Raw genomic sequence first — 22,360 nt, 5'->3', positions numbered from 1 at the left:
CTTTTTTTCTCTTCCTTACTGTAAGAACAGAAGTAGAAAGGCCTCTAATTAGCTAATGTAGGTTAAAAGGAAGGATTTATATTATGTTTAGTGCACTGTCAATCATCAGCGATGGTGTTAGGAGTGTGCAGATGGAGACGGACAGAGATGTATGAGATAGGAGTGGGGAGTAGGCGGACGGAGGGGACGGGAGCAATTCAGAAATAGACATACTGAAGGAGAGACGTATGAAAACGAGATGAGAAATGACAAAGTGTGGAAGAGAAACGGAGGAGGAGACTCTAAGAGGCAAAAATAAGAGTGGAAGCGATGGGGCGAGAGTACATAAGAAAAAAAAGAAAAAATGGGGGGGGGGGGGGGGGGGGGGTAGAGCTACAGCAGAGATTACAGATTCGCACGCAACCACTCTTTTCAGCTGACACAGGAGAAACGCTACACTGTAGATTCGCATAACGAGACCACTGGACCATCATTAAAATCCAGAGGCCGCAAGACAAACCGAGCCCCACCTGACTGTCGGCTGTTGTTGCCCCCCAGAGAAACGCGCCTTGTTGAACCTGCCCCTCTTCTGTCAGCACTTTCATAAATAATTCACCGAGCACTCTGGGGCAACGGAGCCACGGAGTGTACAGAGCCTCTTCCCTGTCTTTCTCCGCATTATTTTATTGCCCCGTATTTGCGCCGCACAAACAAGATGCGCTCATTTGCATAGTTTGAGGAGACCTCCGGGTGCAGGTCATGAGAGGTGCCCATTCAGAGGGAATTCAAACAGAGTTGTGATGACACAGATTTGGGCTCCGTGCCGCAGGAAGTTTAGTTTTCACGTGTTTGTAACAGTTGCTTCAAAATCCTAATCGCTAGTTTTGATATTTTTCATAGAAAAAAGAAGAAAGGCTGGAGGAGACAGCAACATCAACTGTAGCTATGTATTTTTGAATACCCACGAGGCCTCCCCCACTATCACCTCCATCTCTCACAGGGTGCACAGAGGTCCCTGCTCGCTGCTTCATCTACATAATCAGCCCTTAACACTGGCATCAGAAACTTGTTAAAGTGACACTGAAGCCATCACGACAACCCTGCTGCTTCAAAAGGGCCCTTTTTTAACACACAAACAAACAAACAAAACAGTGGGTATTAACAACGACATCAAATGTGTTAATAATTGTTGGGTGTGTGAAAGGAATAAGGGTATAATCAGGGAGTAGAAGTTGTGAAATTGCATTTTTTTCACAGCATCTAGCACTTACTTTAAAAGAACCATGACGATTAGGCACGTCAGCTATTTCTGTGTGTGACAAGACAACAACAGACTCACAATGGTCCTTTGTGTGATTTACATACCTGCAAACTCATAAGAGGTGAAAAAGGTGACCCCAAACCCAAAACCCTGTCGGGGGGTCGTGTTGAGGCGCACTACTTCGACCATGTTTTGATTTTGGTGCCGAGCGACCAAAAGCTGTTTGTTCTTGCAGCACTTGTTTGGAGAGAGCTAAAAGGAATCTAAAGCCAAGGATTATATGAAAGAAATAATAATACTAATATCGCTTTCAGGTTAGAATGAAACATCAGTGAGTATGTTTTTGTAGTGTTTTTGTAGTCCCAAAAACTCCAACGGAGTTACGTCATCTATCTAGCGGATCGCGTGATGACAATTACACATTATCTAGTGAAACATTTATTCATATCGTAATAATAGTTTAAAAGATAAGGTGTTAAGGGGTATGTGTACCTTTTCCTAAAATACTGCTGGTTCTGAGGAGTTGGCATTGCACCACAGGCGCATGAATTGACGCAGTGGCGTGGCATTTATCGTATTGAGTGCGTTTGGGGATTTTAAAAGTACCCTGCGTAAAGAAGATAAAAAGCAGGACCCGAAGTTGGAGAAATATATCTGTAACTACACATGCTAAAACTCTCAGTAAACTGAGTAAATAGGTACTTACTGCCACAGAAATATTAGCTTTCTCGCCTGCTGTATCTAGTTCATATCCGTTTGTCTCCACTTCCACAGCGAGCAAAAAGATTGAAGAGCTTTCTAATACGGTGGGCCTAACGATAAACTTAGATGTCTCGGCACTGCATGTGCATATATATGTTTTCGACTTATTCGTGCAATGTCATCTCAGATTCGTTTTAGTGATTTAGAGAGCCTTGAGAGGGAACAAAAGAAAGACGTGCACTCAACAGGTAAACACATTCAACACTGAACGCAAGCTTCCACAGCATGATATACATTATAGTTGTAGCTGTATATTTGAAGCTGCTTTTATAAAAATACAAACAGCAGTAACTTCCACCTCATGTAACACACCAATCATTGCTAAAGCCTGCTGAGATTGACACCCCCGTTATGTGACAAGAAAAAATTCATGGAGGCGTGAAGAGAGTGAAATGGAATGTTCTTGCCAGGTATCATCTATAATGTTATTCCTCACCATAGACCTGGCTTTGTCTCCGGGAATCACTGCTTGCATCACAAAGGTATGAATTCATAAATGTGATGCATACACACACTCAAACTCGACACCGCTGTTCCACTTAGGATTTTACAACCTGTTTACCGTGCACATTTTAGACACCGAAACGATAAAACTAAATCTGACATGTGCTGGCTTAAGTATTTACCAATCGGCTCGGAGGAAACTGGGTCATGTGGAGCCAGAATGGCTTTATCAGACGGGAAAGTTACTGGACCGTCCTTCCTCACTGTCCTTGTTCCCTCAGAATGCATCCCTGCAGCCTCTGCACACATCCCTGTCTCCCCTGCTCACTGACCCGCCCACGAGCATCCCTCACCCGTCTTATCTTCTCCCTCGCCCGCCTCCACACGACGCCTTTATTCTGAGGGGGTTACGGGGGAAAGGGGGTTTGTTTCAGTTGAACTGGTACAAATCATTGAACTGTGTATTGTATTAGGATCCAAACTGACTGTCTGGAGCCTCGCTATCAGTAATATAGTGTGAGGTTGACCAATGATGATGGGTTGGAAGCACACTCGCATCTTAAATATCAGCAATATCTCACCCAATTGGAAATAGGAGTGGCCAAATACTGTGTACTTTTGTCCTGCAGTATCACACACATTCTGTGTAAAAACAAGCACAATGATTCATCAGTGTTCTTGAAATCATCCCATTACACATTTAAGATTGGAAAAGACAAGTGGATCATGACAAATGTTCTGTGTTGTCTAATATCTGGAACAACAGAAGGTCCATTAGGCACATAAATGACTAATTTAATGGCAGTATATGATAAAGTGAGAGACCATTGAAGACAGAAGAGATGGAAACTATGAGCATTTACAGCCGTTCCACCAGGAGAATGAAATTTGAGCGGTCCTTTGGTACGGTTTCAGTGTTTAAGAAAAGAAATACATATACCTCTGTGACTATTTATTCTTACTTGACATCTAATGTTTGTGTTTTCTTTAACCACTAATAGTGAGGTACACCGTGATGTCTAAGCACTGACATTTGCATATTCTCAGTAGCTCTCTTTGATAATCATTTATCAAACTGATGAATGGTTGTCATGTTATGCGTGATTTGTATAGACGCTCAACCAACGCCTGCCTGAAACAGACTCTCTATAGCAGCGACTGTTCAATGGGAGTAGGGTGTAAAACCGAGCCTTATTGGTGACTGAAAGGTAATTAGTATCTTGGTGTTCTGTGTATTACAAGAGCGAAATATGTTTCAGCTGCTAATGATCAGCCTCCGAGTGAAGAAACCACAACTGCTTTGCTGAGCTGTTAATAAGCAGGAACAAAGACGAGAATAAAAGCAAAAAGTAAGAAATGAGGAGTTTAGAGTCGGACCGCCGGCGCCTCAGCCAGCATGCACACCCCAGAGGGTAATTCAAGAAGTTAACACTAACAAGGTCAACATGCAGATACACGGGACCACTCCCCCCTCCTAGGTCTTATTACAGTAATGCATTTAGACAACTAGCCTCGTTTCTCAAATACGAGCTCATATATCCCGGCAGTCGGAGCCCCACAGAGCCGCTGCAGTTTACCGTGCAGCGTTCACTTCCTCCAAAGAACCACACAGTGTCCTCTCTCATCAGCCTCCTATTTCACAGACTACAGTATCACAAATCACTGGTTCCTTTCTATGCACAAGTGAAAGGCCTGTTTGTTATCAGGTCAGGGGTCTTCTCTGCAGTGAAACAGCAACGAGGATTTGGTCTGATTTCACAGTAGAACGGAGGTGACTGACAACTTGTGAGATTCATCCCAGGCGCATGCTAATGGGGGATTGGAATGTGGCAAAAGAAATGAATTGGGTCTCACAGGGCTCATGTATTTTGACGAATTGCTTTGAACTATTCTTAAAAGAAAATCCCTCAAGTCATGCTGTGAATATTTGCTGTGGCATCAATGGTCTTACTCAAGTGCACTTTAAGAGTGTTTCCATACTCTTGTTGGAATGTTTTGATGTGCTTTTTTGAATTAGCGAGGACCGGGGAGCTGGACAGCTCAGACAAAATACAAACTCAAGGTCCACTTACTAGCTTATTCTGGAGCTTTTGACCACATGGTATTCATTAGCAGATCGAGCCGCTCAACTTTTAAGCTACGATGGATGAAAAGTCCCAGCAACTGCTCAGAAGGACTGAACTCAATTTCCATGATCACCGAGCAACTCAATCTGCGAATGAAGACCCTGTGATACAGTCAAGAGCTCCAGAAGTGGACCTTTAATTAAAATACATGAAAGTATGCCAACATAAATGCCACATTTGGTTGAATTGAACAATGAAATGACATAAAAGTGTTCTTTTGACGATGAAATATTCTAGCGCTGTAATCATTTCCTGAAAATGTAACTCCTGAATAATATAATAAGTATTTAAAAAAAGGTTATTACAATATGAGTCAGAACATGTTATTACATGTTTGGTCAAGTTATTATATTATCAGGTTTTATTACATTTCCAATCAGGTTAAGTGCAAATATTATTACATTCTCGCAATGGAAACATGTCCATTCACATTACATTGTTCCACCTTATTGGGAATTGATGGTAGAATTCAAACTAAAGGAAACACAAAGGAAACATTGTGACTCTTCCAGTTCACCCACCTGCACTGCACTTAAGTGAGTGTCAAAACAATTCCATTCTGTTCTAGTAGTTTGGTAAGTGAAGAACAACCACTTCAGGACAGCTTCAAACTCTGACTATTTCGGGATAACTGGACTGTTTTTGCCCAAGAGGCGGAAAATCCTTCAGGTGAATCCCTGATCCTCCTTATCTCGTCTCTTAGCCTCTCCAACCAGGTCTTATCGCCTCATGGACAGTAATTAACAGGAATTACACAGAGCTCCTATCTGCTGAACCCTTTCCCATTTAGGGCCTGTCTGCTGGGAGATTACCACTGGAGAAGGGCCACTCGATCAGGAGGCATCACACAACTGTTGTGCCAAGCTCGGCCACAGCTTTGGTCACTTGTGCAGAGGAAGGCCACGTTGGGTGGTGGGATGAATTCTAGTAATGTCTTGCACTTGCAGATATAAGAATGATTACTATTTTATCTGTCAAAAGAGGCAGAAAACCTGACTAGGAATGTGAAAAAACGTGTCTCAAATAAGCGTTTATTAAGATTAACAAATGACATCATTACAATTCATATTCTATTTGAAATGCTTCTCACCTCTACTTTAGATTTTAAGATATTGGCAGAGTTAGCAAATTCAACTGTACCGCAAAAATTATGCCTTTAGGTAAATTGGAGGTTTGTGAGCTGCATGATTCCATGTCTTCCAACTGTGTTGCTTGGTTAATGGAAACTGAACTTTTAACTTAAAACCAATCGTGCATATTCACCCACATAATATCCACTTCTAAGAGAAAAAAAGAATGCATGAAAAGATGGACAATTGCTCTCTCTCTCTCTCTCTCTCTCTCTCTCTCTCTCTCTCTCTCTCTCTCTCTCTCTCTCTCTCTCTCTCTCTCTCTCTCTCTCTCTCTCTCTCTCTCTCTCTCTCTCTCTCTCTCTCTCTCTCTCTCTCTCTCTCTCTCTCTCTCTCTCTCTTCCCCCCCTAAATGTTTAACAGGATCCTTGAGAAAAGCCTCTCCACTTCTGTTTCCTTGGCAACTGGCATGCATCGGAATTGATGACATCTCCTGATCGCCCACTTACTTTGCACTAAAAATGCTCTCCCAGTGAACTCTGCCTATGCCAATTCCCTCGCAGAGAGATGGCGGCACTTTTCCCACAGTAGAGGGGAGATGACAAGGAGAAAGAGGCTTTTTGACAAACACTTTGACAAACATTGTTCTACAAGGCAAGGTTGAGAGAGGACATTCTTTTCAGAAGAACACCAGTGACCAGTTCTTTAAATAATGTGTAAAGGAAATGGATTTAGGGAATGAGACTGGCCAATGTTTCTATCTTTAAAGAATTCAACATGAAGGGTCTCTATAATTCATGGTCGGCTGAGTGCCTGTGGGGAGATTTGTAAGTCTCACTTACCTATTTGAATCAGGAGCTCGGCATGAATCACTATCCTTTTAGCTCCACCTCGAAGCTGCAAAACTTGTTTGAGAAAAAGAGTGAAACTCTTGTCCTTATTCGGACCATCTAGTTAAACGCTTTTGTCTAACAGTGTCCCCATTCCTCACACTTTCATTCTCTCCCTTAATTAACATAGACGGGCGGCGAGACAGCTCCGGAGGCCAGAACCCGTAGCAAGACCGCTCGCTGTCACCTTGTTACCACCGTAATGGGTTCAGACGAGGTCCCCCTGACACAGGAGAGAGGGGAAATGAATTCACGAAGCCCGGCCTTGCGTACTTTCCACTTTGCCTTTGTCTCCCTTTGCCCTTCCTCTCTTCCCACATCCCTCCACCTACACAGCCTTGTTTAAACTGTTGGCACCACACAACAGAGAGAATATATTCAACATAATAATGCCGCACGCACCAGCAACCCGATGCACAATTCATTCAGCTTCATTAAAACAACACACGCACGTGCGCGCTGACAGAAAATTAACAAACACATTCCTAGAGTGTCCATTAAAATCTATTCATTAATTCGGAGCCACGTTTCATCTGCTGTCGGTTTTGTTTGGAAGTGTTTGCATCTCAACAATAAAAATGCAAATACTCAAAAAGCGCTTGCTGAAGTCAACAGCGCAGAGATGATCACTTGTTTAAACATTCGCTCAAGTGCTAGTACCTCCGACAGCCAAAGGACTGCGGAGACATGCCGCTCTGTCGAAGGGCTGGATGTCACGCATGTGAGCAAGAGGCAAGACACTGAGCTGTCAACATAATTAGGGTGATCAGGCACACACTGACTCCATTCTGTAGGCCTGAAAGAGGTCAAGGGACATATAAAACAGAGCCGTTTCCTCTGCTAGAAAAGCCTGAAAGGCAAGGATGTCGTTTATGCTGATGTCATTAAGGGTGGATGTGCACAGAAAACCTCTGTGGGGGAAAAAAGTCCACACACCAACCAATTAAGAGAGAACAACATGCGAAAAGCAAAAGAGATAACAGTGACAAAGATGTCGCCAATCACTCAAGGCCATTGCCGGAGCATTCATCCTGTCTAAATTACCTCTAAAACCTGTAATTCTTACTTAATAGTCCTCCAGTGGCCCAAACAGTCCACCAATTAAGTGTTTCAGGTGCTCTGATTATATGTTCGGCACGCTGATTTGTTTGTTTAATCCCATCATTTGGTGACTCCATTCTGCAGATTTCTCGATTTCCTTTATCCCACAGTCGATAATCCTTAACCCCCCCCCCCCCCCCCCCCCGTGAGCCAGTCAGAGAAGCCATGAATGCTCACTTGTTTGTCAGCCAGTAAATGTACTCTGATCAATTGTACACGTTCAGCATGGCTGTTTGATTGGATAATCTGCGCCCCACTGTCTCAAGTGTATGTGTGTGCGCACAGAATCAATATTCCAGACAACATAGGGGTGTGTCACTTGAATGCTGATTTAGTAAGCTGTCAATCTAAATTCAGTTTACTTCCTAGTTTCAGAATAAACAAACAATTGACTTTGTATTGAAAGCGTGGAGTGTGTGTTAGCATGCAACTATATCTGTATTCTACAGCCCACAGTGTCGTGGTCACGGGATCTCCTGTTCTCATGGGTGAGCAGCGTTTAGGGTCACTTAACAAGCATGCCTGGAGGAGGCTGAGAAGCAGCAACCTCTTGGCGGTGTTCTAGATGGGTGCTTTGGTCCATCATTAGTCTCCCTGAAGAGCCCTTTGAAAGGGTTAAACGTCCTGACGCAGCTACGACTGCAGACGTAGCCCACATGCAAGAAATTAGGTCATTTAAATCACTCAATTATAGATGTTGACATTGCACGCGCATTGTATAGCTTTAATGCCGGGATCACAATTCCATGATGTGAAATGTTTCTTAATCCTTCCCCCCTCCCCTCCGCACTGGAGATCAAAAGAAATGCTGGAATTGCTTCCCATGGCACATTGGAAATGGTTTTCTGACAGTGTAATACCAAAGTCATTTACCCGGCTGCATTTGGCTTTTGCTATGAAATGCAGACATGTAGTTTTCTTATTTTGTTTGATGTGCCTGAGCCATACAGAGGGTCATTTAAATTGTGTCATGTGGCTTGAATTAAATACTGACGCATGCCTTTTACGTAAATTAATAACACCCAGTCGTGTTGCTAAACCTTGTATTTTGCATGTAGCAGCTGTAATTCATTAACTCGTATTGCTAAAGGCTACATGATGGATGACATTTCTTACTGAAAGAGTTAAGTCTGATTCAGGGAACGGAGAAAAAAAAGGTATGGTGAATGTTTAGCATTACCCTCCTGGTAGAAATAACACCCATGCCAAACAGTTTCCTTCCAAAACTAATCTCCTATTTGCATATTAAAGGCTGTGAAAGACACATACAGAACCATAATCCTCAGCTGTCCTTGTGTTTTTCAAGACCAGGCACTCAGTGCACAAAAAGGCGACAGAGAGCCTTTAGAGAGCGTTGCGAACAGCAAAAGGAGGCCTTTTAAATGGCTATATCACACGATTTAAAAATTGCTGAGGGTGGTATGCACATTAAACATTGTAATCAGGCCATTTTTGAATTTCAACGCTTAGCAAATGAAAGGTGTTGGAATGGGATTTGGACACTTTTATTTTGGAATTGAACTAAAGTGTTTCAGGGCTGGAACTGGGACATATGACTTGTCAACAATCAGAAGGACATTACCATAAACTGCTTTTCTTTGTGATCCTTTTCTCGGCTGTTTTGCCAGATGAGGTTTCATTGGCCAAACAAATAAGCCATAGGTTGCAAATGCACTCAACAGCTCAATGATTGCCTATAAATAATCACCACAGTCGCTTTTAATGAATTGTCTGTGCAGGTGCAGAGAAAATTGTAAGGTCAGCGCCCTTGTAGCAGTGGTGTTAATCATTCATCAAGCTATTTAATCTTCCATCATCTGATTTGTTGATGGGAAACGATAGCATCTCCACTAGTCATTAGGCTTTATGAGAATGAAAAAACAAAACAAGTAAAAAACATACTTTGTCAAACAGCGGCTAGCAGACTTCACAGTTAAGCTATGGGCCTCATTACACACACTCAGAAGCTAGCACTTCAAGAATCAAACTTAATTGGCTGCCTGAACATTGCATTTTTATACAGCAATTTATTTTAAGTGTTTTTGATGTCTGATGATATACGGGGGGCAACTTCCATGAGAGATTGAGCGGAGCAGAAACAGTTTAATTACCCTCTGGCAAGATCACACGCACAACACAGGCAAAGGTTGCGGAGAGATGAGAACATTTTTAATCCCGTTTTGGAGGGTGCGATTGTGTGCGAGAATGTGTGAGAACGCAGAAACACTTGGGATTGTGAGGTCGCGGTGTGCCGCATTGCTTGGCTACTGGCAGCATACAGAGAAACAACGCCTACTTACATCTGTAGTGCCTCTCAGTTAGCAGGAGATGCTAATAGAGACTTGATGCTCTTTGGAGGATGCTGCCTCCGCACTGTCACAATGAAGGCAAAATCTCCAGCACTAGTCTAGTTTTGACTGAGGCTCCTTCTGTAATGACAGTCCTTCTCTCGACATGTCACCGCTCTATTTAACTCCACTTTGCAGCTCTAAGAATGAGGCATTAGAAGCAAACTTTGTCGCATCTTCAGGACTGAAATCTGCCATGTTCTCAATCCATCTGATTTACGTTTCACAGGATAATAGAATCTAATCGTTTTCGAAGGCCACCGGGGCTGTAAAAGCATTTCATTGCTGTTTGACCCACAGCTGAGAACTTTCCACATTTACAGGGCTGCCACTCTGTGTCATATAAAAAGAAATAGATGAAAGACACTTCCTGTAAATTACAGATGATGATGCCCCCTCATGCATCACTGAGAAACACCCACTCCTAATGCAGCACCTCTGTAAATATGTGTGTTTCATGAACGCAGAGGAGCCGTGGGGGAGGCAGTGCAACGCCATGCTGCCCTGTGATTGGCTGATAAGAGACCAGAGAGAGGCTTCACCCTGGGAGAAGCCTTGGAGATGACAGTGGAACTTAATTAATATGTAGAATTTATTGATCATTGCACTGCAGGGAAATCAACTGCCACCTTCAACTATTTTTTGGACCCTGGAGGATTGTAAATTAGGGGTCCTAAATATTTCAACCGAGTGCCACATCAAACGCAAGCAATAAACATGGCAGGGAAATATGTGATGGAACTTCACTGTAAATCATGCCAAATGAAATTACAAGGCATGCATACAGGGAATAATTGAGCTGAATCCGGGTGGATTTTTAAAAGCAAATTTGGTGAGTCTTAATTAAAGTAGTATTTCCCTCCCTAAACAATAGGCAATTTGGCTTTGGATAAAAATGGCATACTTTCCTTTGGAGGGAATACCAGGCGATTCTTGGCTAATTATAATAAAAATGCTAAGCAGTAGGATCTGAATGGAACCTGCCTGTATCTTCTGAACAGTGGTGAGAAAAGCAGCCAGGGCCTGGAGAATACAGTCAGCCTGGTTTGTTTCCAGAACTCCTGCAGTGCATCAGTCTCCTGCAACCAACAAAAGCGTACTCCTCGGCAAGCGAGCTTACATCCTTTCTCCCTTGCAAAAAGAAAAGGGAAAACTGAAAAGCCCCAAACTTGGCAGGAGTCCCTTGAGACCTGTAAGGATTCACTGTGCTTGTTGCAGAAATAGGTTGATTGTGCTTTGACCAATCCCAGTTTGACTAAAAAAACAATGGAAAAAAAAACGGAAAAAAAGACCGAAAGGAAAGAAAATGTACAAAGAGAACAAGAGAGTAGTGTTTTTTGTTCTTAGCTGTCAATGAGCGACAGGGAGACTGTGAACAGGGAATGAACACAGTAAGAAAGGATGTGTTCAAACTTTCCAATAAAGGAGCATTGAAAAGGCCACACGCTGAGTGGCTGGCTGACGCGAGAGAGCTTGACAGCCTCATCAAATGCTACGTTGTTGGGAGGCTTCCTGCATTCACCAAACTTCACCTCTCAGGTGACCACAGCCTCATTGTGCGGTGCAGGCTAATTCAAAATCACAATTCGTGCGCTTTCTTTCAGAATGGCGACACTGAAGGCAGGAAAAGGCCACAAACTTCCCATCCAGTGACATTATCCGTCATCTGAATTTTGTCCACTCTAGTCCTAACAAGCAAATAATTGGTTTACGGGGTCATTTGGGGGGATAGAAAATGACTCTTCTACAGTGGTGTTCATGTGAAATAGCACACGCAATTCACACCCGGTAACATCTGTGTCTGGATACATTATCTGGAAAATAATGTCTGATCATGTGGCCTTTTACCTTGTATTTTCAAACATGGTGCGTCTGAGGTCAAGGGGAGCAATGCAGGAAAGTCTAGAGGGACTGCTATGACATGCAACGTGAGGGTCATGTGACAGACAGAGACAGTCGGAAGAACCCATGGGCTTCTTTCAGCTTTTAGGCTTGCTACCTCGACTGACTTAACTATACTGTAAGAAGTTAATCAGAGGTCAAAGCTTGCCAGCAGTAGGGCGATCTCAGCTAGCCCTATTGGTCACATGACCCTTGTCTGAGAGGCTGTTACTTGCTTTTTGACTGGCAGTTTCATATACTAGGTATTAGGTGAACTCTTCACATGCTTTTTCAGAAGGTGTTCCCTATTCAAATAAGATATCCAGACCCATTACACATTAGTACCAAATATAAATGTTGTCTTCGACCAGTCTAAGTCTGTTGGTTTTTATAAAAGCTTCAGTCTTCTTCCACAAGCCCTTTCATGACAGAAAGAAGGCATGTGAACTGTGTATGTTTGTGGATGAACATACTCATATTTACTATAATCCACATCCCTGCTCAGTATCGTATAATCCCTGCACTAGAAATCTCCTCTCCATTGATTTACTTTCATCCCATCGCCTCACCAATTACAAACCCTCCTTCTCCATATGTTTATTTAGTAACTATAACGGGCGGAAATAAGATGAAAATCTCATCTTTTTTCCCAAGCCGTCAATCAAGAGAAATGATTCCTGAGTATAGCTATAAGTCCTTGGTTATACAATGCATTATGTTGAACACAGATGGCTAAACAGCTAATTTATGCTCTTTATAACAGAGGAAAAAATACATTTAAAGTGTGATATAAAAGTAGATCTGTGCTTTGTGTAATTCTGCATCCAGCAATGGTTCACAGACATGCTCTTTATGCTTCAGGCTGGTTATGAATCAGGTCAGAATCACGGAACTATGAATTGAAAAGCAGCATGTGAAGGATGAAGCGAAGTTAGACAATGACAAGAGACAGTGTTGCCATGCAAATCAATGAACTCCCCTCAGAAATCAAACTTAACTGAGTTGCATCAGTCCAAAACAAAGTTAGCGCTGCAATCAATAGAAAACGAATGTACTCCGAGAGTCGCAACACTGGAAATAAAAATAATCGAATGTCTCGGAGATTGCCGAGGCTGAAACTAGTGGAAATCAAATTTCCAGTTGGTCTGATTTTTGGATACTCGTCTTTTCTAACAGGAGGAGGGTCAGCTCAAGATATACCTTTTATCAGGGAAGGATATGAGCTATCTTTTTGTCCAATCTTCCTCCAGTCAACAGATGCAGGTGTGTAATTTATAGGCCAAGCGTCTCCAGCATACATATTAGGGAGGGGTAGTATTTTCAAATTAGATCTGCAAACAGCTGCAGCAAAAAGGTGTTCTTACATGAATGAAACAGGTGAGGTTATTGGTAAAACAGGCTCTTAGCTTAAACCAGTTAAAATCTAATGATGATGACGATAACGTTTATGGGACTAGGAATTAGTGTATTGCTTTAATTATTCAGGGAGACATCTATCTGACTCCCCAGTGATCCCGTCTGGCCTCCAGGAGAAAGTCGCCAATCGATGGCAGCAATAAATATCATGTTCTATGCACAGGAGGTGCAACATAAAGACAGGCGAGGTCACAGAGAGACCAGCAGGGACAGCAGGGCCATTTAAAGTGAGGGACCGTTTTAATTTGAGAGAGGAGCTAAAAAGAGCAAACTGCCATCTCGATTGTGACAAAAGAAATGACGTACATGAGCATAACTACGTAAGAAGTGTGCCAAGATTGCTAGATATACAGACGGATGCATAGAAGCGAAGAGTGACGCAGAATGAGGGGGAGTACCCACATGGATTAATCATGCAGTGCAGCCCCAGGTTAAAATGTGTGGTATTTTTGGGTACAGTCCCATCGACGCCTCCAGGCCATTTGCAGAGTACTGAGAGACGACTGCTTCATTTCCCCCCGTCGCTCAGCTTGGTGAGAGGCAAGCATGCAGTGGGAATTAAAATAATTTCTGGGACCATTACTGTTTCTGTCCAAATTGCCCTAACCTCATTACAAATATTACTTTTTTACTTTTCATTTACACTGTTCGTCTTTCTTTTTTTTTTTCTTTTGAGAGTTTTACTCCCCCTAAAGTCCTCTTCCTTAAACCTGAGAGCCAGATTTTCTTAAATTAAGCAGTGGCCGGCCTTCTCCATGTTTAAATCCTCTTTCCGACTAAAGCTCATTATCATCCACACATATAATCTCTCAAATTGGTACCAAACGCCCCAGCTGTTAAAGTGGGCTGTATAATTTGCAAAGGGAGCCTGAAATGAACATATCTTTCAGAGAGAAATATTAAACTGTAGATAATGCAGCGTATTGTATTCAACGTTGAATGAGGTTCCAAAACCGTGAATATATAGAGGAAAACACATGAAGGTGGGAAGAAAACTGAAGGGATCCACTCAAATCATTTGTATACATTTCACATCTTGACCCTTTAGTTTTCAGCTCAGAGGATAAGACGGTTCCATTTTATAGCCTTTAAAAACCTTTGGCCAAAGGATTAGACATTCAGTCTGTTAAAAAACAGACACAAATGTAAAAGTACAACATTATGTGTTCATCATGTGTTCATCCCTGTCTTAAGTAGACATTTTGTTCTAATGGTGACTTCTCAAACAGAGAGCATTAAAAACAAATGATGGAAAAGGAACAAGAAAAATATCTACAACAATTCATTTTTGCACATTTTAGGATGCTACAAAATCAATACAAATGCTATATAGAACATGCTACCCTACACTCAAATAAGTTTGGGGACTGCTTGAGGTCTGCTTGATTGGCATGTGTCTGACCCCATTAGCTCCACCCACACTCACACCTCATTTCCCAAATCTAGATTTCAGCAAACCCAAATCCAATCAGCCCATAGACTTGGTACGCCTATGGGGGACATTTTTCTAAAGCTGACGCCTTAAACCCAAATAAATAAAAATAGCTGTAATCGGATACGTCTTGGATCCACACACAGAAGTACTGACAGCCCACTTGAGATTTAAACACCTCAACCTACAGCTACACAGCTCATCTTCACTGAGCTGCGGCCCTTCACATCCTTTCCCTGGCATTTTTCTCAATTGCTGTGGTGTTGTAACATTATTACAGGTCAGGAAACAGGCCACGGAGAGACTATCCCGCTCATAAATCAGGTGATTGGTCGTCATCCATCTCACACGGAGGACTGTGGCACGTGTCCCCAACCTGGAACACATATCCATAGTAACCCCCGATGTCCAGAGGCATATATCTGGCACACTTGTTGAGTTGCTTCCCTCTCTCTCTCTCTCTCTCCTTCCCCCTTTCTCTCTCTCAGAGCAGCGGGAGGGAAAACAACTCCATGTGGCAAGCCATTTCATTTCTAATATCATGTGTGTGATCAATCTCCCCTGCAATGAACGGGCGGTGCAGTGGAGGCAATCATTCACCGTTTGTGGCGGGTATGTGGTATTGACCGAGGGAAGATGAACCTCTCAATACGTGTGTGTGTGTGTGTGTGTGTGTGTGAGCTTGGATTTCAGCTTCCAGTTTTCAATACCTGCTTAAGTTTCTTGGATTTGTTTCGGAAACATTTTTTGAACGTCATTTCGTGCCGTTACATCACAAGCAGTAACTACTGACAACCTCAAGTGGTGTGTAGTCCATCTGATCCAATTGCATTTAGAATTAAAAATGATTTGACATTCAGTAGTTTTCCTTAGTGCTCCTTCCCTCCCTCAAAGTTCTTGCTGATAACTCCCTGCCATATTTAACGTCCTTAAATATCAATTATAAAGTCAAATGGCTTGTGCATAATTGAATTTGTGCAGTGCACTGACGTCCCCTGTTACGAATCACTGTCTTGTCCAATTAAGAGACGCCTTATTATTGGCCAAATTGCGAGTAGCCCCATTACTGTGGGGGGAAGATTCTATCCTTTAACTGACATATTAATGCTGACATCCTCCCAGCCTTGTGCGTTGCTATGGGTGTGAAGGCTGTAAATTGAACCGACTGTCATGATGTCCTTGATTCTTCCTCCTACAAGAGCGAAAAGTCTGGGAAGAGGGGGAAAAATATATGTTGTGGACGTACTGTAGCGGCAGTAGATAAATACACGGGGAGAGACGGATGATGAGCGGTTGCTCTCTAATGGGAACCAAGGTCTTGTAGCAGTGGCGGGTTTTATTGACAGCTCCTCTTCATCAGAGTGACACGCCGGGCCCTCGGACCATCCTTAATAGAAACTAGACGCAGAGACGGGATGCTGGTTTCTATTTCCGAATGGGAACGCATGCTATTTACATATGCATGGATAACAGAATGATGCATGTACTGGGAGTGAGTGTTATGGGCAATGCATTGCTGGAACTACTGGGAGACTGTGGAAAGGTAAGCGTCATTTGTCTGGGGACTCATCAATGTCTGGAGAAGAAATGGGGACTAATGAGTGCGCAGCAGAGGGGAGGAGAGAGGCTAAATCTGTCTCAATCAATGTCAAGGAATATGATTGTGAATCCACAACTGTCATCAGTGTTCACATGGGGAACCAGAGTTAATGTTAAATAGAAAGGTTTCCAGCACTGCAGCAAGAAAACTTTAAATGCTGAGGCAGACAATTGGTGGAACAAAAAGCTGAAAAGTGGTTTGTTTTTAAAAAAACATAAAAAATAAACAACAAGCGATTGCTCAGAATAAACTGAGCTATTGTCCCTGCAGTGTCCACAGGGGTGGACGCTGTCCCTGGTTTGCCTCATTAGAAATCAACCATGAACAATAAAAACTCTTGACAGCCCATTTTAGAGTGGTTTCATAACTGCCGTGTTGATCTGGGACACAAAACACAATATTTCAGTTTTTCTTACAAATCAGATGAACGGTAAAATACATCAGGCGTGTACTCAGAGGAAATTCACTGAACATAATCGACGTTTTGGCCAAACCAAAGAAAGCTCAAATGTTGGCCTTGTGGTTCCTGTGACGAAAAGCCAACAGACGTGCTGCAAAAACGCTAGTGAGCAGTAAATCTCTTGGGAAAAGAGGGAATCCTGATGCCTGGGAAGTACAGGAAGCTGCAAGGAGTATGTGAATACCAAAGATAACGGGCATGGCAGAGTTCACGGCGTAATGCAGATGAATAGTGATGCCCATGGAATGAATAGGGAAACTACTCCAGTGTTTAGGAAATGCTCTGTTAAATGGTTTGTGCAATACGTGTGCATGCCCTTTTTATTCGATTCTGTATTCAGGTCCTCTAAAAGTCCTCCTCAGTACCCTCCGAAGCTCTTTCTCACTCTGATTGTGTCCGTGTTCAGAGGTGAGAAAAAGAATAAATACATATTTATTACTTCAGAGTGCCAAAAGTGAGACCTTACATGAACTCTCAAGTTCTATTTCATATCAAATTAAACGCAGCTGTGTGCACAGAAAGATGATTCGGCTATTTTAGTGTAGTAAGTAACCAAACACACATCTATCGTATAGTATGGCACAAGTGGCCAACAAGGGAGCTGATTCTGTGTTTAAGGCAATAATAGCAACTGAGAACATCTTTAAATAACCAAGAGTAGCAAGTGCAACAGAAATAGAACAACAAAGCTAGTCTTTGTCCATGGATTACTCAAATCCAGAAAGAGATGCAGTATAACTCACTTTTGATTGTTCAGATTGAACAAACAGATTTCCTTCTCACTCGTTTTGCTAACCAGCTAGTTCTTACCCAGTGCATTCATACAACTATACGGACACTGGCCTTGTAAAACAAAAATACATACAGTGCCATTACAACATTGTACAACAGAAGACAATCCCTTAGAAACAGGGGGAGCAAAGAGATTATGTCTACATCCATTTGTCCGAATGTGATCATAAACACGGACAACAGCCTCAATAAACCAAAATGCAATGCAGCCACAAGATGTTCTATGCACGATGCATGCCTTCAATACAAAATATCTGCTGGAATGACTGGTACGTCGTGGATTCAACATCACTGACTGATAGTATACAACAACGTAAGAGCATTCAAGAGTGGGGTTTGTACTTCAACATCTGACTTGATGTGCTGTTTTAAGCAGAAATATACATAATTATTCTGTTCGCCCAACCATTCAGGCCATATCAGCATTCTCACAAAGAGGAGCCACAGCAGAGGACAAATGGATACGTTCTCCTACTTATGCATACTGAGGATTAGTATGGCAGATATGCATTGTATGTTTTTGCACTGTTCCACCCCGACTACAAATGCAGACAAAGCATTACTCAAAGACGTGTGTTTTGAATTTAATCATCTACAGATAATAGCAGTGCACATGCAGCACTGTGCAGGGGTTTCTGGAGTTGATGTGTGTGTTTGTGAGCCCAGTTAGAGGTAAAGCAAGTGCGATAGTGGATTCATTGTTCCTGAGGGAGTCAATCAAGCCATTTAGTTTCCTTTAATGGGCCGACACTTCCAGGTTTGATTGTCTACACTGAATTTCTTTTAACAAAGGTACGAATGAAAAACTATACATATTTACAATGTCTGGAGCAGCTCACTTTGTCTTATTAGAAATGAAATTAGTGATTCGTTTGATCCCCACACTATCCTGAGGAAACTGTGGATAAAAAAGCAAAAAGCCTTTTGGTTTAAATGGAATCACTGTGACAGTATTTTGCTCCGATAGGGGAAATAAACATTTCAAATAAAACATGTACAGCTGCATGACCCAACCAAAGCTTAAATTGTGAAACATTGTTAGATCCTGCATAAAGAGGCCTTTCACAGTGGACATCACATATACAGTAAGTAGTCCCAGTTGATCAAAGGAAGCTATACTGCAAGAGATGTTTTAAGTGAGACTACGACCTTGATGTTATCAAATATGACTAAATGAAATTGAACAGTTTTATCTCATGAACAAAGGAACCCTAAACCCTCAAAAACGGTTCTTTAAAAATATACCTGATACGACACCAGGATATTCACCTTCTCGCCCCCGCTGTTTCTTTCCATTCCATAAAAATGAAAGCAATGCAATTTCAAAGTGGCTTTCATTGCCCAGAATCCCGTTTACAATGGTGCTCTGACTCACAACCAGCGTGGCTTCTAATACAGCCATACAAGCTGAAAGAGAAGGAACAAAGGACGGAGGTCTAGCACGGATGGGGTGTTCATTTATCAGCGGACACGTTTCAAATCCTTGCCCCAGGCAATGGCTCGTGAAGCATCCAATGAGATAGCCCGTAGGGACTTCTGCTGGAAACGCAGCAAACCCTTTGATAAGCCTTTGGCCATTCCTGCACCTGTGTCTAATATGCATGGTAGAAACCCAGACGCAAGCAGCCTCTGGATAGAAGCCCCCCCCCCCCCCCCCCCACAAAAATGAATAAATAGAAATACTGCAAAAGATGTCCCATGTTAGCCAATGCTGATTGTCCCCTTTCCCCCTTATAGAAAGTAATGACGAGAGTCTCGGGCTATTAGTGCCAAGACAATGTAAATACTTGGATATAACTCTAAAGGCCACAGCTGCATCCTTCGAGGCACAGTGCCTCGTGGATCCAAAAAGCAAAAGCTATTGATTTGCTTCCTCTCTGCAATACTACTGAACTGAGTTGCGTTCATTGCATCCACTGGCTATGTTTGGTTGTCAAAGAGAATGGAAACACATATTTAAAGAAAACAAAGCAAACACCAGAGTGTTATTAACTCCAGTCTGCACTGTTACAAATCTGATTCAAGCTGCAGATAATGAAGACGGAACATATGAATCGTTCACAATAACAGACGATCTGAGTAGTTCATGTGATCTCTCACTATGTATCAAGAAGTATGTTGCAAACCCTTCAAGGATGAACAAGCCTGTGTTCTTATTTTCTTCTACAAAAAATAAGAAAACCACATTATACCATGCGGTGAAATATGCCACCATCATTCTCAGAACTTCAGATTGATTGGAGTGTTTGTGGACTTCAAAATAAAGCTGTCAAAAGACAAGGCCATGTGATCCCCATGTTGTTGACTGATTTGTGCTTTCAGACAAAAAGAAAAGCATTAAAGTCTTAACAGGGCCAAGGATTCAAACATGTTTCAATGAACGGGACACCGGAAGTAAAATAGAAATGATTTGGAATTTGTTTTTTCAGGACCTTACATCATTAGAACAAAAAGGAAGGAAGATACAATAGCAGCGGTCAAAAGACAGGACTTACCTGAGCCTCTCTTCGACACCACTTTCAGGCAATGGACCACAACGGCATGAAGCAGGATCAGAAGAGGAATGGGAGCTTTCATTTTTTACCAGTCCTACAAGGAAACAAAAGCTGGATTTATTATTCTGTACCGAGACAGACTGTGAATACACTAATAATCCATCCAAAACATCAAAAAAAAGAAGAGATAATGATTTTGGCAGGAGATGCTCGATCAAAGCTCAAAAATAAAAAAAGAAATTAGAAAAACTGCAAGTGAGCCAATAATTACAGAACTTTTACAAGACCTAAGGTCAGCTGGAGAAAATCCAACCCGCCTATGTGCAAATTCTGTTCCCCATAGTGTTTGTCTGCCTCTGCTATATTTATACCAGTGGCTCTTAAGGGAGCTACTGTATAATCAGGGGGAGGCTGCTGGTGATACAAATGTCAAGATGCATCTCTATCAAGACCAACCTGGCTTTGCAGCTTTGTCATCTATACACAAACACTAATCCCACTTTTCTCCAAACCAACAGACATAATCACGTCCCCACTTCGATCATATCTCTGTGAACATGCAGCGCTTCATACACTCAAGTTTAATCTTGGTCTCATTGAATCTAATATAAAATAGGACTAGCATTAAGTTCATTTAAGTTTTAGTCACAATTTAGCCAGATTTTACTCATTAGTAAAACGCTGATTAGACCCCCCCGTGTAACTATAGAATTATTTTTGTTTGGTTACTGGTTCATCTCCTTGCTACAGGCAAAAGTGCAATCTCTGCTGCGGCTCAACAAGATGTCCATGTAGGCTACAAGGGCGCTTCCATTGGCATTTCAGTCACGACAAAGATGCTTCACATAGATTCCACAAAGCTGCATCAGAAAGCCTTTGAGGGGAAACCCTGAAAAGCCACAATAACCCTCGAGAGACTCACAGTGGCATTCAAAACTGGCCAGCGGCCAAAGATGGCGACATTGCCGCGTTCACCTCGTCAAAGGGGCCCATTGTCGTCAGCCCAAGCTTTCTGCAACCAATGCCACCTCAGAAAAGCTAAACGCCACCACACAAAAATCTTATCTTTTTAATTACTTTTCCACATTGGGCGCCAGTCTGCAACATGAGCACAAAAGCTGTGGTTCTTTGGTTTCAACACAGTGGAAATGACTGAATCCCCAGTTCTGCTCAGTATTCCTCCAGCTCACAGTGACATCCTGGACTGGTAGACATTGAAGCAAGCACTTACTATCCCTGAAGAGGTTAACAACATGCTCTTGCGATGCAGCTAATTCATTTTTTTGTTGATACCAACTATACTGATGAGTAAATACACTAAGTCATGTTCTGTTGGGTACACTGATCATACATTATGCGTGCACGTGTGCAGAGAGCAAGACTTGTGGATTATGGGATTACATATATTAAAGAATCACACATGAAAACATGACATAGTGCTTTGTGTTAAGCTCGTGTGCAGCCGTTGAGGGGAAAATGGCTCCGGAAGTAAGTTTCAGAAAGCCGTTTCAGAGGACACTGTTTAAGTTGTCCCAAAAAGGTTAGTTGATTTTTGAAATGAAGCTCTAGCGTAAGTTCAGACAGGAAGATGTAAGGCTTTATCTTGTTGCCGCTCAGGGCAATCGCAACTCAATCACAAATCTCCTCGTCGAGTTCAAGCGCCAAAGAATTTCTGCGTAACTCATTAACGCATCATCTGTCATAATAAATGTTAACTAGTCATTTACTTGTCTCTCCTGATTGAAATACAAGTATGTTATATAAAGTGAAGCACTATCGGCAAATAAAATGCTCAATTGCAGCTGCTCAGTGATGGTCAAAGAAAACAATAGATGGAAAAAAGAGTGTCATATGGCTGCGTACCGTACATTGTGGCATATTAAATAAATGGTTATGCGAAAGGAAAAGTGTCATACAACATCATCTATACTAAGTAAACAGTAGAGCATATTTTCAGCAAAATTTGCTTCTTCAAATGTCTTGTTTTGTTTTCCCAACAGTCCACAACCCAAAGAGATTCCGTTTACGACCACAAAAGACAAAGAAAAGCAGCAAATCCTCACGATGGATATGCTGGAACAAGGGCATGTTCCGTATTTCTTCTTGAAATTACTTTAATTTAATCGTCTGTCAAACAACTCATTGTTTCAGCTCCAGCACAACAATATTTAATGCCAGATGTGCAGCACGTGGAGCAGAGAAAGGTGAGATGAGTGGCATTTGTGACATTCACCCTCAGCGGAGTCTCTCTCACGTCCGCCGTACACACGAGTGCCGTGCAGGTCCTCGGAGGAAAGGGCTCT

At 42.2% G+C, this 22,360-nt stretch overlaps 1 protein-coding gene across 2 annotated transcripts in view; it reads right to left on the bottom strand.

Annotated features, from left to right (window-relative positions):
- Positions 1–20,577, bottom strand: part of LOC142952987 (interleukin-1 receptor accessory protein-like 1) — a 192,569-nt gene extending 171,992 nt beyond the window's left edge. For both annotated transcript variants that reach the window (XM_076095039.1, XM_076095040.1), the window contains exon 1: positions 20,058–20,577. In XM_076095039.1, coding sequence (XP_075951154.1) covers positions 20,058–20,139 — 82 coding nt within the window. In that variant the 5' untranslated portion in view covers positions 20,140–20,577. The remainder of the gene's footprint in view (positions 1–20,057) is intronic.
- Positions 20,578–22,360: the final 1,783 nt, after the last annotated feature.

This window comes from Anarhichas minor, unplaced genomic scaffold (assembly GCF_050575085.1).
Source record: "Anarhichas minor isolate MPS153535 unplaced genomic scaffold, ASM5057508v1 ptg000018l, whole genome shotgun sequence".
Lineage (NCBI taxonomy): Eukaryota > Metazoa > Chordata > Actinopteri > Perciformes > Anarhichadidae > Anarhichas > Anarhichas minor.
Note: the sequence above shows the minus strand (reverse complement) of the source record. Positions and strands in the feature narration are given on the sequence as shown.